Below are 16,208 nucleotides of genomic sequence, written 5' to 3'. Positions count from 1 at the left end.
CATATAAATTCCTTTTTGATTTTAAACTTACAACGTACTATTTAAAAGTGATTCAATTAAGTTGTGCCGCGCAAATTTTAAACCGGATTCTTGAGATACCAATATATGACGTCTTTTCATAGTTACACTGGTTAATGTAGCTTATTTAGAATTAAACATTAAAATTAAAAATTAAAGAGTAATATATAAGTATAAAAGTATGGCAGAAAAAGTATTATTGAAAATTTGACCCGCCCCCCTTCCTCATTTGATGGTCTGGATCCGCCCCTGGGAGTACTAAAGTTACTAGCTAGTACTAAACAAATAATGAAAGAACTGAGAGGTCCTAATATTTATGAACAAAACATTCTATGCAGAACTACTATATTCCAAAAATGTCTTTGAAACAATCCTAATTCTGAATATCTAGAAGAGAACCACAATTGTGGAACTCATTTCTCTCAAATGATATTAAAAAGATAAAACTCCATTCAACATTTTAAATGCGTTGTTAAACAACAGTTACTAAAACAATCTCTTATTTTTGAAATCTTTTACTCGTTTCGAAATTTTTTTAATTTTACAATAGTTGGAAATGTTTATGTTTATATTAATAAAAATGCATTTACTTGTATTCATATTTATAAAGTTACATTTACTTAGCAATTTTATTTATACGGGTTTATATATATATATATATATATATATATATATATATATATATATATATATATATATATATATATATATATATATATATATATATATATATATATATATATATATATATATATATATATATATATATATATATAGTTCTATAGTTTGTGTTGGCTTTTGGAAGATCGGAAGTAAAAAAGTGATTCTTACGCCAACACATACGTCACTTTTAATTACTTTTGACTTTCGTCCAACATTTCCGTGTTGGACGAAAGTAAATACCATTAATTTAATTACAAATTAATCGTTTTTTAAAAAAACCACAAAAACGCAAATTTAATTGACCAGAATGTTTTTAAAAACATTCTGAATGTTTTTATAACATTTTGAATGTTTTTAACAATATAAACAATGTTTTTATTTTTATTTTTTTTAATAAATTGTTTTTATTTTTATTTTTTTTAATAAAATGCTTTTATTTTTATTTTTTTTACTGTAAATCATGCGCGGAGTGTTGCTACATCGACTATCTTATAGCCTGACTCGCAAGGGAGTGCTGCTACATCGACTGACAAATAGCCTGACTCGCAAGGGAGTGCTGCTACATCGACTGACAAATAGCCTGACTCGCAAGGGAGTGCTGCTACATCGACTGACAAATAGCCTGACCCGCAAGGGAGTGCTGCTACATCGACTGAGGGTTTGGTTGGGGCAGGCAGTCTATCATTATTAAAAAAAAAAAATTCCGGTCTTGCATTTTAATTTTTACTTTTTGTCAACAAAATATCGAAAAAACTTTCGGACAACATCTAAGGGTTCTATATATATATATATATATATATATATATATATATATATATATATATATATATATATATATATATATATATATATATATATATATATATATATATATATATATATATATATATATATATATATATATATATATATATATATATATATATATATATATATATATATATATATATATATATATATATATATATATATATATATATATATATATATATATATATATATATATATATATATATATATTAGTAGTAGAAAATCACTTAACAAAAATTTTTTCCATTTAACACTGTTTCATCAACAAAGATTCATCAGAAATGGATGATCAAATTAATAAAACTTCAATTTATAACAAAAATTAAATTAAAGGAAGTTTCAAGCTGTAATTTAATGTAATTTGATCATCCATTTCTGATGAATCTTTGTTGATGAAACACAGTGTTAAATGGAAAAAATTTTTCTTAAATGATTTTCTACTACTAATATAATTGCTCTGTTCTTTTAAGAACATTGAGCACTCTATAGTGTAGAATACTTTTTAAAGTTGTTTAAATATATATATATATATATATATATATATATATATATATATATATATATATATATATATATATATATATATATATATATATATATATAAACCCGTAAAATATAACTGAAATCAACGGTGCAAGATAATAAGACCATCGTCTTCTGCTTGCTCCAGTCATTTTTTTACGTTAACAATTTTGCAAAAAAAAAAAAAAAATTATACTGACAAAAAAAAGATTATATATATATACATATACATATACATATACATATATATATATATATATATATATATATATATATATATATATATATATATATATATATATATATATACATATATATATATATATATATATATATATATATATATATATATATATATATATATATATATATATATATATATATATATATATATATATATATATATATATATATATATATATATATATATATATATATATATATATATATATATATATATATATTAATCGCAACACCAGAAACGCCAAAAAACCAAGTAAGCTCTATGTTTTTTAAAACAAATATTTCGTCGTAACCCAGTATAAAGTATTTTTGTATTTATATATTAGGGTAGGCCACAGTATTACAAAAAATTTTCAAAGAGTCAATTTTACTTATGTCTGCATCAAATATTGTTCTTTTTACTATAATATTTTACAATAATATTCTTTTTACTATAGTATTTACGCAACATATCTCTAAGTTCTTCCGTATTATATTTTAAGTCTTAATTATTTGAATAACGACAAAAACACAAAACTTCCATTATATCTGTTCCGTTTTTTAATTTGTTAGGCTAAATATTTACGAATAATGGTGTATTTCAATTGTTTTTTATATAAACAAACAAAATTCGAGCATGCTTTTTTAATTTTACCTCACTTAATAATTGTTTTGCAATGCAATGACTTTTTATTCTCAAAAAAACATGATTAAAATACTGAGTAAGACTTTTTACCAAACAATATGCCTTTCATAGCTTGTATTTAACCAAATTGTTAAAACTATATATAACTGCTATTTAAAATAACAATGATGTATAATAGTATTAATTTTTTTTTTGTAAAAAATTTACAATTTCGAAATAGTCGTTACTGAATAAATTTATATTATAATATTAATTGAAGTATTGTTATAAAAAATCAAATTATTCTACAGCTATATTAACTTTTGCATTCGTTTTAAAATAAAAAATCATTCATCATGTTTAACTGTTAATATTTTTCTATTAGTCATAAAAGTCTTTTAAAATTCATTTTAAAAATGGCATCTCTTATACAAAAGAAATATAAATCGAGATAAAAACAATCTGGCAGAGCCAATAGAAAAGAAATACACAAAAGCATTGATATCATCAGATGAAATTTGGTTAGTTTGATACCCGCTTGAAGACATTAGTACAAGCTTTCTGCATACTACTAGCGATTTTCTACAAATTTTTTAGGTTTATATATTTTTAAAATTTTTTCATATTTTAATTAATGTATTATACACTTTTTATATATAAAAATGATGTGCTTTAATTGAATTTCTGCTTTTGTTTGTTAAGGTATCACTTAAAAATGATAAACAATTCATATCAAGTTTTTTCCAAATATAAAAAAAAAATTAAATATTAAAAACGATGTTTCAAAATTAAAGTTTGCTGCTTAATTGACAATAAAAACTGTTAAAGTATTTTGGAATAAAGCTGATATTCCTTGCAAGCAGGAAAAATATATTGTTCAAAGTATTCTAAACCTTCATGATAAATGGAAAGCTTGCAAAGTCTAAACGTAAAAATTTTCAAAGAAAGATTTACTTGTTAAAGATTTCAAAAAAATAATGGATGATATTTTTGATATCAGTTCTCCAAAATGGAAAGATTTTTCTCCAAAATGGAAAGATTTAAAAAACCAGACCATGTAAAGATGCAGAAAAAGATATTGCCTGGTTTGCAGCTCTCAAATGTGGAGTTAAATCTGGAGGAATAGGTGGAAGAGATAATTTATTAAAATTGAGCTTAAAAAGAAAAAAAAAAAAGAAGAAAAAGAAAAATCGAGAATCGATAAAGAAGAGACAAAAATTCAACAATGAAACTGATTTTAACAATGATAAAAGTAGTGACTCGACTAAAGAATGGTTTGTTGCTGGATCTAGAGGGTCTGAGCGCTCTGATTTTCAGAGCTCTTCTATTAACCATAATTATCTTATAATATAATCATAAAGTAAATAACTTAAAACCATAATAATTATTAAAAAAATAAAGTCATAATAATTAGTAAAAAAAATCAATCATAATTAATCATAAAGTAAATAATTTAAAATCATCTATCGAAATTATGGATGTGTTACAAAATATAAATTTAACTTTACCAAGAAACTTTATTTGTCATCCAATGATTACAGCAACAGCTGACAGATCTAAATTATCAAATGCACAGCTAATGATAAATATTTCTGCAATCCTGGTTCTAGATTTTTGTTTTTTATTTTATTTTTAAATTGCTTTTATTTTTGACAAGTATAAGAAACTCTAAAATATGATTTTAGTTAGTGTTAAAGCTAAGGAAGTGGATATTTCAATAAATAGAACTAGAAGAGCGCGTAAGCAAAATAGACATATTATGTCAAGAAGTACAATTTCAGAGTTTAAAACAAAAGTTAAATCAGACTATTTAACTCTTTCAATGGGATTGGAAACTCATGAAGCAAATATCTGGTAAAAAGTTTGACTATATAACTGTTTTAGTAAGTGGTTTTCCAAATTGCCCGGAAGGTAAAATTTTATCAATTAAACTTATTCAGCCTGGTACAGGAATTTCTTTCTGTAGAGGAATTATAGAAGTTTTAGAAGAATGGGATCTTAAGAAAAATATTGCTGCCCAGGTTTTTGATACAACGGCTTGTAATACTGGAGTGAGAAACGGAGCGGCAACTCTTCTTGATGAAACCAAATCTATGAAAACGCATCTCTGGCTTGCATGTCGCAATCATTTTTTAGTGATACTAACTGATTCTTGGGTCATTTTGGAATACTTTATTTTAAAAGGAGACAGCATCTGATGATAATATAGAGTTTAAAATTTTTAAAAAGGAATGCCTTAATTCTGAAAAAAAAAAATTTTAATTTCTAATAGGACACTCAATCTTGAAAATCCTCTCAAATAATAAGACTTTTCAAAAAATTGCAATGATTGGAGGCTGGGAACAAAAAAGCACTCTAACTTCATCCTCCCCTTAAACGTGAGGGTTAACAAGTTGATAAAATACTTTTTGTACTATTCTCAACTTGAATAATATTCATCGATAAGTATATAATATTATCTCTCAGCGTACAAAAATTATGACAATATAAATTTTAAACCCCCAATTTAATATATATATATATACTACCGGCCAAAAATTTGGGTTTGCTTGCTTTATATTTTAACTCAACTTTTACAGTCGTGTTTTATATTATTTTTATACAGAAAGGTAATGAAAACAATGTTTGTTAAATATTGTAACATTTATAGATTAATTAAAATATATTTTGAAATTGTTTAAAGAGTATTGTCCTAGTATTGAAATTTAAAAAAAAGTATAAACTTTATGTTCTGAATAAAGGAAAATGGTTAAAAAAGCACAACTGAGTATAAAATGAGCCGGCAATGTGGCATTACACGGTAAAATTGCCTCAAAAACTATTGTTTTTTAATGCGCAGTTAAACGAGTGTTGAGAATAAAGCGTGAAAATAGCTACAATCTGAGTCGTCATTGTTCGGGTGACCTAGAGCAACGCCGAATCACAGAAGAAAATGTTTTAAGTATAAGAAATTGTACTTAATTCAACGCAGGACATCCCAATATCTGTTTTAACCGTATAACGATGTTGATTGTTAAAATTAAGGGATAAGGTCACCATTCTTTAGGCACTTATCACGAACTTATACTTAACAGAAAAAAATCAAGAAACTAAATTAATCAAAATTATATGAAACCAAAAAGAATTAAGGGTTTGAAAAAGATAAGGTTAATCGATCAGTATTAAAAAAAGATTGGAAAAGAAATTGCATAGATAAGTAGGGCTTTTCAAGTAAAAAAAAGTTTTTGACTAAAATGTAACTTATGTATTGTATTATATAAGCTACTATATATTATTTGCTTAAAATGACTTTAAGCGGAATTGTGAAAATGGAAGAAAAGCGAAAAAATGTCGACTTTGATCAGTAATGAATTTTAAAAATTGCTAAGAATGAAAATCTACTTTATCCTAGGTGACAAAAAATTGTTGCTTAATTTATTCCTTTTATTAAAATAAACATCAACAAAAAAACCTAAGTAAAATAATATCATAATCCTAGCAAAGCGTTATCAACTAGATTAATTTATTAGGAGAAACTGGTAGTGTTTTATAACACGCACGAAACAATTGATTTAAGAAAAACAAAGAAACAATTGATTTGAGAAACATTTATTCTTTGACAGCATATTTACGGATACCAAAATGTCTCAATTTTTTGACCTGTCGAACAGTCTTAAGACTGGCTTCGTGTTTGGTTAAAGCACGTCGCATAGCACGAGTTTTCTTTGATCGCAAGTCCAATGGTTTGTATTTTTTATTGGCATAGAACTTCTTTAAGTTTTCCCTTTGGCTTTGTGAAATAACTGTTAGCACACGGGCAATTGATTTTCGGAAAACCTTTCTATATATAAAAATTAAAAAAAATGTCACACTCAATTATAATTACAATTGAAAATAAATAAATAATAATAATAAAAAACAAAACCTACATTTTACTAAGTTTAGATGGTGCACCTCCTGTAACCTTGTTTACATTAAGTTGCTGAAGCTCAGTTTTTAGTTCATTCAATTGATGAAGAAGCTCTTCTTTCTTCTTTCCTCTAAGTTCGTGTGCTTTTACTTTAACCTAAAAATGTTAACATGCTACAACTTTTGATCCTGGAACCTAATTATTATAGTTATTTAATTATTATAATTCACTCTCATTTGTTATCTAAATGTCATTACTCATTCGTTATTCAAATGTCATTACCCAAATATAATTCTATATAATACATAGTAGTGTATACACATATATTATACAGTAGTAAGCTGGGGGTAAAACTATTGGCTCGCATTCAAAATAGCCAAGGATCAAACCCACTTGCACCCCTGGAAGTACAGCATTAAACTTCTCTGCGATGGTCTTATTTAACATTAAAATTTTTTTAAAACCTATTTTAAAGTTTAAAGAGAGCTGTAAATAAAAAAATCCAATAGCCTTCTTGATGTAGCGACCCCCTTCTAGAGAGATGAATACACAAATATATATAACATAACACAAACATAACAAATAACACAAATATATATAACAAGTTTAATCTCACAAAATGTTTTTTTTTTTCTTATTTAGCTTCACAAAAGCCTACACTGTACTTTCAGAGTTCCACTGTATTAAGTATTGTGCTTAATTTACAATAAAATGTAAAAAAATGATTAGATGAATATATTATTTTGAAGTGACTTAACGTAAAAGCAAACGACTTATTTGCAGCCTTAGCATACAAGAAAAGTACAGCTTTACCCTTTCCCTATGGTTAGTATACATGTCATTAAAACACTTCCCAATTGAGGGGAACAAGATACAGCACTGGTAAGATAAGCAAAAAATAAGAAAGAAATCCAGACAAAACTTTGTGCATTTAGTCCAAAAAATATTCATTTTCAAAAAAAAGTTTGCACAATCAGGCCACCTTACGCAAACACTGTTTTGCATTATGTCATTTGTAATTTGTTTTATAAGTTTTTAAGAAAAAGTGCACAAAGAAAAAATACAAAAAAAAATTGCAATAATAATATAGCCATCTTTTTTTCCATTATTCACCTCCCCAAGGCTGAGAAGGCCACTACAGTTGAGGCACTTTTGTGGTTACAACCCTCACTCAACTCTGAAACACGAACCTCAACAAACAAGGCTGCTTCATGGAGAAACAAATCGAGCGCGGCACTAGCAGGGAAGTGGTGGGGATCTAACTATGAACTTCTTACTTATGAGGCAAGCGCTCTACCACTACCACTTATATCTTCCCCTGTAAAGTTTTTCTCAATAAAAAATGGCAGAATTAAAATGTTCTAACATTTTATCTATACATTATAAGTCACTGCAAATTTCACTCATAATTTGCTAGTTCAAAACCCTTAGTAAATGGGGGTAATAACATAAAACCAATAATTTTATAAATAAAATAATTAGTAGGCATTATTTGTACACCCATACAATCGAACTGTATGCACATATTTAATAAGTTTAACTTTATAATTTTTTCAATACTAATTAAATTAATTTATAAATCCTATTTAAACTTTTTTTTTTTTAAAAAAAACATCTCTGCTTTCAACAAGGCTGCAAGCAACCACTTATTTAGGTTGCAAGTTACTGGAAGAGAAAAGACGAAGATTGTAGAGCAAGATAATGATCGACGGATGACTTAAAGGATTGCAAAATATATAAATCAGGAAAGCAAGATGAAGGAAGTGAATACCAAAAAACTGATGTTCGAGGAAAAACTAGATGAATAAGAGTTTTTAGACCACTTAGGAACAGTCACAGAAAAAGATGAGACTTAATTGAATGACAATTAACACGAGAATGAATTTTAGTAGATGGCACAATAGATGCTAGCTCTTTAGAACAGTGCCCATTATAGTATTTGTAGAAAAGAGAAGCAACATTACCATACTGTGATAAAGTTGGAGGTTAACAGCAAGAGCAGGTCCAACTATGTTTACAATGCGTTTGAAATGCAAAGAAAGTGTCGAGCTTGATAAAGAGATACAACCTTAACAGATGCTAATTTTGCAACAGATTTCATATGGTTTCCAAGAAAGATTGGAAGTAATAGTTAATCCAAAAAGATGAAGAGTAGATGACTTGTTGAGTACATCACCATTCATAAATATAGGAAGATCTAAATTATTACGACAACGATTGGCTAAAAAAAATTTGAGTTTTATCTGATTTAAAGTTCATTAATTAAATTAAAGTTCACCAGCCACTGTGAGCCCCATGCTGTAGCAGAAGTGAGATCATTTTCAAGCTCAAATATCCCCTCCAAGCAATCAGAGAGTGTTGGCTTCTTATCATGACAAGAATAAATGGTAGTATCATCAGCAAACAATGCCACTTTAGATGTAAGAATATCTGGAAGACCGTTAATGTAAATTAAAAAGAGTAGAGTGCCAAGGATAGAACCTTGAGGAACCCCTGAAGTTACAGGATATGAAGAGTGCTGTCTTTTGAGGTCAACTTTTATACTACAATTGGAAAAAAAGGATTCAATAATCTTAAAGATGTTGCCAGATAGACCAGAAGAAAGCTTATGGAGAAGACCAGCATACCAAACTTTATTAAAAACATTTGAAATGCTAAGAGCAATGACCTTAACCTTTCCACCTTAATCTAATGCACGATAAAACCTATCGGTTATTACTGCTAGCAAATCAGCTGTAAAATGAGATGATTGAAATCCATATTGATGATCAGAAAGTTATTCGATTTAAGATGAGAAATTAAGTGTTTATTAATTAAAGATTCAAAAACCTTGCTTATGATAGAAAGAAGACTAATGGGACAGTAGTTAAACGAATCAGATCGCTCTCCAGAATTTCGGAAGATAGAGATAACAGATGCTGCTTTCCAGCAGGCTGGAAAACAAGACTCTGATAAGCACTTGTTGAATAGTTTTGAGAGACGACAGCTTCAGAGAACACCTCTGCAAGACAATAACAGGTATGTTGTCTGGGCCACAAGCTGTAGAACAGTCTAAGCAGGAAATCACTATAGATACAGAAGCTGGAGTGATACAAATGTCAAGCAATGGATTAACCTGTTTGTTGGCAATATTCTGGTAGAATGCAACTAGTGGAATGAAGAGATGATATTGATGAAAAGTTTTTAGCAAACAATTTATCTTTGTCTTTAGCTGAGGTGAAAAAGACTGAACCATACAAGAGAGGTGGAATTAAAGATTTGCCCTTATTATTCATACTATTAAAGATTCTCCAGAAGTCATGAGAGCCTAATTTTTGAGATGAGATACAAGATTTCATAACCTGAGAATAGCAGGCTCTGGCATTAGACAAAACCTTCTTGCAATGGTTTCTAGCAGTAATAAACAGACATCTGTTTTCTGGAGAATTGTTTTGAAATTTTTTAAATAGATATGGAAGTAATGGTTTCGATTTGCAATTGAAGCATGGAAAACCATGAAGGAGAGTGAGGCTTGACATGGAATCGTTGAGAGGGAACAAAAGATTCCATACCAGCCTGAATCCACGAAGTTATGTAAGAAGTACATTTGTTGACAGGAAGACGAAAGATTTCTACCTAAGGGTCATCACAAAGAAAATCACAGAAAGAATCCCAGCCAGCTTTAAGGTAGTTGTAAGAGGTACGATAATAGGGGGATTCATGTGATGAAGAAGAATGAGATATTAGTTTTAGAGAGATCAAACTGTGATCAAAAGCACTTAATGGTGAATGTGAAGAAACTGAGCACTGACTAGGATCAGAAAAAAGACATAAGTCAAGCAGAGAACGTAAATGATTCAGGTTGTCTGGAAAGCGAGTTGGGAAGTTGACTATTTGTTGAATAAATATTAAAATACTTTCCTTATGTTTTAAAGAATACACGCCCAAACCTAAACCCTCAGTAGAGGTTATTACACGCTACTGCGCCTATTTAAGTCAGTTGATGCACGCATACGCTACTGCGCCCATGCCTGTTTAAGTCAGTGTACCTGGCAGTTGCGCCTCAAAAGAAGTAGGTTTTAACATCTATCGCACTACATTGAAATATTTATGACAAGAAAAATTTAAGCATATAAACATTTTTTGCAAACAAATAAGATTCCTATTATATAGACCTTATTTGTATGTGTGTACAAATGACTTAGAAAATAATTACCTATTATTAATGATAATCAATTAGCCTAATTAAGTGCTGACTAAAATATTTTAGCTATTCCAGCCTAATGTTTTTATACATCCAAAAAGTACTTACTCAACCAGCTAGTTGTGCAATAAAGCTTAATTTTTGCGTAATAAACATGTACGACCAAATAAAAAAAATCAGAGTTTGAAAAAACAAGGTTTTACAAATAATTATGATGTAATTTGGAAAATGCATATACTAAAATTTTATAAGATGTTTTAAATTTAAATAAGCATTTAAAATAGTTTTATTGTTTACGACATGCTACTTTTATTTGCTTTGTTGATGAATTTGTGACATTAACTATCTTTTTTTCATAAATGATTATTTTATTGTTTAAATAAAAATCTTTTTATAATATAAAAATAATTGCTGTATTTGACTGAAACAATTTTTCTTCTAAATGTATTTAGTCACTATTTCTTTTATTTATTTTTTGCAAATTTTTGCTGCAAATGTAATAAATAATTTATAGGTAAATTAAAAATTTTTTTAAAAATATATACCATATACTATAGTAGTGTTTTATAAAACAATTGACTTCTTAGTATTAAGAATCAATTTTAAATAGTAAAAAATTTGTGCACAAGTGTTAATAAAGTTATAAACAAATTTTTACAGTTTTTTTATGAGATAAAAATATATTATTATATCATCTCCACTCATTTAAATTGGAAAATTGTGTCTTAACTATTTCACCCCCTTTCTTTTATTGAATTGTAATAGAAACATAAAATGCCAACATGTATTAACGAAGGCAAATAAAGAAACAAACAACGCTTTCATTTTTCAATTAATAAAACTATTTCTTGTAATATTAAATATTTGGCTTGAATTTTTTAAATTTTGAATAAAACTTGATATTAAAAAAAAAAAAAAAAAAAAAAGAGATTATTTGGATATTATCAGACTTCTTTTTTAACGGAATGAAAATCTGTTTATGCGAACATAATTTTGAACAAATTAATATTAGCAGGTTGTTTGCGAGTTTAAACTTTCTTTTACATCTACTGGGTCAAGTTTAAAAACCTATTTTCTATGTCCACACAAATTTTTTAAATGTGCATAACTTTTTTTTTTGAATTAATATTTTGATGAAATTTTTACTATTGAAATACTAATTTTAGTCTCTTTCCAAAGATATATAATAATCAAGTATAAAACGAGTTGAAACTTTTACACACTTTTTATAATATAAAAATATTAGGCGCTATTTTGATATAAAAAATTATCCAACATTATTTTCCTTTTTTTTTAAAAATTACAATCTTTTAGAGTCTGCAATTAAAATTGGTAAGTTTATGGATAGTGCAAAGGCATGACAGCAACTCTAAGCTAAATACTTATTTTTTTACATTGAAAAACCAATAAGAACACAGTAAATCTAAGAAAACCAAGTAATTAGGTAACTATAGCTAACATATCATTTTTTAAAATAAGAGTACATTTATTTTTATTTGAATATTGAACACTTACATGTTTAAAAAAAATTAAAAACTATAATTTTATAATATAATATAAAAAATACTGTACAAACTATTTAAGATGGTGAGTCATAGCTACATGGTGTTTGGACTATAATTGCTTTAAATAAGAAGATTTTATTAATAAAAAAAGATTTTATTAATAAAATAGTTTATGAATATTGTTTGGTATCCAAAGTTCAGAAATTTGTCAATTCTATTTTTAAATGTGCTTTTGTTTGAAGATTTGATTTTATCTTGTGATAAAAAATTCCAACTGCCTACCACTCTATTTGTTAAATAGTAAAACCTGCATATTTTTTCATAAATTCTTAATGAATTTATTGAGACGATTCCTGGACACGTGGCTGTATAATCTCAAAGGCTTCATAAATCAAATATATTCAGCTGCATTTGATATTTTAATGGACTTCAAAAAAGCAACATCAAGATACTTTTGGGTAAACAACTTATTTTACCCAATAATACTCTGCAAAATAACTCTTATAAAAAATTGACGTTATTATTTAACATAACAAGTACCACTTTGTAAACTACGAAAAAATTAAACATGATAATGTGGTATGATTGTGCAAGTATTTTTCTTAAATCCCCTATATGAGTTCAATTTATTTACTTGAATTCAAGAATTTAATAGTAAAACTAATTGAACGATTCCAATACATTAGTATACTATAACAGTAATGAATTCTTTGATTTAACTATACTCATTATATATATATATATATATATATATATATATATATATATATATATATATATATATATATATATATATATATATATATATATATATATGGGTAATACTACAAACCTAAAAATGTGAATTCATTAATTTTATAAAATACCTAGACTTTTTATTACTTATAAGTTATGCAATTGGTATATTTGTACATATTTAAATTACAAGTATTGTTAAATCGATATAAATCCAGGAGAAGTAAACTTGCTACGAACCATTTAAATAAAGCTTGTGCTTTCTTTAATCTTTAAGTTAACTATTTAGAAAAAATATAAAGACAATTAGTATAAAGAATATTACAATTAATATCCAATTTAACTTTACTTAATTACGAAATACTTATGATAAATTTATTTTTATTCGTCCCTGAAAAAATTATTGTTATAAAATTATAAACGAACATTGTTTAATAACTTTGACATAAAACAAAGTCATAATGATTGATTAACTTGAAAGTTTATCACTAAACTCATCAACGTCAGAACATCACCATTGAATTTAAACTATACAGTATAGTCAAAAAATGGAACTGTAGAAATATAATGTAACCTTTAGTCGAATATTAGAGCCATATTATTTTAACAAAAAAGTAAATTATATTAAGATAAATAATGATAAAATATATAAGTACCATTTCTTGGCCTTGGAATTTCTTTCCTTCTTTAGCGACAGTAATTAAAAGGACCGGCAACCGATAATGTTGAACAAATTTTAAAAATAAACCATGTTATTTTTAACAAGAGTAAAAACTTAGATAAAATTCACAGCTGAATCCAGGATTTTTTGATATTTGAATCAAATACTTCCGGGTAAGTTTAAACTTCAAGTTTTTTTATATTTATAATTATATCATAAAATTTTTTTTTGCCAAAAATTGTGCTGATTAGTGCATGGAAACAAAACTATCCTAAATAGTAAGCATGATAGCGCAAGTTTTAAAACTACCATTAAAAAATTAGCGATTCTTCAGTTTTAATGATCAACTAATTTCTAGAAATACTAAAAATATTCAAGACGTTGTTTTAATAACATTAGGTAAAGAACGTTGAATAGCAACCAACAAAAAAAAAAAAAAAAAACGTTTAAATAAAATTCTCCGTTCTCTTCTTTTACAACAAATTTACCACCATGGTATTAAACACTTTAAGTACATTTCATCAACTAACAAAATTCAGTCTAAACTAATTTTTTTTTTCTAATAATAAATATTTAAAGCTTTAATTGCTTTGATTCCACTTTGAGTTGATGCTTTTATATATGAAAAAGACGGAAAAGTAACTTGATCTAAAACAAGTTGTAGGCTTGTCTAGAAGTATATTGTAGAACCAAAAAAAAGAAAATAAGTTTATTTCTAAATAAATTTATACCACGCGATTCATAATTTATAAAACTTTAAAGTTCACCAACAATGTTTTATCCTTTTTATTCTCCCGACTTCTTATATAAAAAACTAATTTTTTTAACATGCTTACAATTGTCAGTATTTAGTTTAGTTTATTTCAATGGTCAATAATTTTGAATATTTACAACTCTCCATAAAAATCTCCATCGTTTTTTCAAATATGCTGACTATCTTATCTAAAAGGTCTACATTCGCCGACTGACATGTCTAAAAGGGTCAAATTTGCCGACTAATTTGTCTCAAAAGGTCAAATTTGTCGATTAAATGAACAAAAAACTCATTGATAGGGGGAGGGGGTATCACACTCTCTCTCACCCCTTCCTTCCTTCGTGATGGACAGTAGTAAACTACAACTACCAAAAGTTTTTTTCAGCCTGCTTAAGGATTGGTTAGCTTTCACAGCAGTTGCCTCGATATTGAAATTCATCAACAATTGCTGCGATTTATGTCTACTTGAAGGAGGTCGGCGTCGCGGTCCGATTTTATGATGCCAACAATCTTGCTATCATCAGCGTAGAGTTTGCTCTAATGTTAAAATTTGCCTGAAAGATAATTGATGTATTTAGGATTATTACAAACATTAATGGTCCTAAAACTGAACCGTTTAAAATGTAGTGATTCATAATTTGGTTTTGAACAAAACGCTCCATAACTTTGCAGGGATACTAATAAGTAATACTGGTCTGTTTTTAAAGGCTTTGAATTTAGATCCCTTCTTGAATATTGTAGCTATATTTGAGTGCTTCCATTCGTCCAACACTTCACCTTTTGTAAAAGAAATTCTAAAAAGTAAATGTAAGTGGAATAGAAACGCTGCTGAACACTTTTTAAGTAGCCGTGGATGTACCCTGTCGGTACCCATAGACTTATTTTCGTCCATAGTTTCGAGTCTTTCTGTACCTCATTTAGTGTTATAAGCTGCCTATAGTTGAACATGTCACATCTGTGCGTGGTTTAAAATCTGAAATTGGACCTTGCGACTGAATTACAAAAGCAGACTGAAAGTAGTCATTTAAAGTTTGACACTTGTTCAGTGCTTTGTGTATATTCCATTGTATATTTATTGTTTTGAGAAAACATTGAAAAAAGATATAAAATATTTTTTATGGTATAATTTCGATTGGTATCAAAATTAATGCTTCCAATGTTAATTATTGGTGTTATATTTTGCAATAATATCGCAATAATAAATAACACGACCACAAATTTTCTTAAATAAAAAATATGTTTTGTCAAGTTATTCACAGAACAAATTTTATCTTTTTTTTTTGAAAACCACTTTCTCATCTAGCAATGAATCCGAAATAAATCATTTTTAAGGACGCTTTCTTAAAGCTGTAAGTTTAGAAAGTGAAGATGCCTTTAAAAAACAATCTTTACTTATATAAATTGTTGGACGTTGTGCCTTAAAGCCGGCCCGGCCCAAAAGACTATATTCCGATCCAACCAAATACTTAAAATCTGACTTCGCTAAAACTCTTAATTTAAGCATGAAGCGATAAAAAAATCTTTAAGTAATAAATAAAAAATTTTTACTTTAAAATGTCTGCCCTATAGAATTTTACAGTTTTAATTGAAAATCTAAGAAGCGACAAGATAATTGCTGAAG

The 16,208-nt window shown here is 27.1% G+C and overlaps 1 protein-coding gene across 2 annotated transcripts; it reads right to left on the bottom strand.

Annotated features, from left to right (window-relative positions):
- Positions 1-6,432: 6,432 nt before the first annotated feature.
- LOC100209196 (large ribosomal subunit protein uL29) lies at positions 6,433-13,968 on the bottom strand. Of its 2 annotated transcripts, none has more exons than XM_065790684.1 (3): positions 13,829-13,968; positions 6,769-6,905; positions 6,433-6,680 (listed from the first exon to the last, which is right to left on the bottom strand). In XM_065790684.1, the coding sequence occupies exons 1-3, from the start codon at positions 13,829-13,831 to the stop codon at positions 6,449-6,451; spliced, it is 372 nt and encodes a 123-aa protein (XP_065646756.1). In that variant the 5' UTR covers positions 13,832-13,968; the 3' UTR covers positions 6,433-6,448. The 2 variants fall into 2 exon arrangements, with proteins under 2 accessions (XP_065646756.1, XP_065646757.1); XM_065790685.1 differs by lacking the exon at positions 13,829-13,968 and adding an exon at positions 13,413-13,448.
- Between the last annotated feature and the right edge of the window lie 2,240 nt (positions 13,969-16,208).

This window comes from Hydra vulgaris, chromosome 02, assembly GCF_038396675.1.
Source record: "Hydra vulgaris chromosome 02, alternate assembly HydraT2T_AEP".
In the NCBI taxonomy this organism is placed as follows: Eukaryota; Metazoa; Cnidaria; class Hydrozoa; order Anthoathecata; family Hydridae; genus Hydra; species Hydra vulgaris.
The sequence above is the reverse complement of the archived record's forward strand: the minus strand, read 5'-3'. Positions and strand labels throughout refer to the sequence as shown.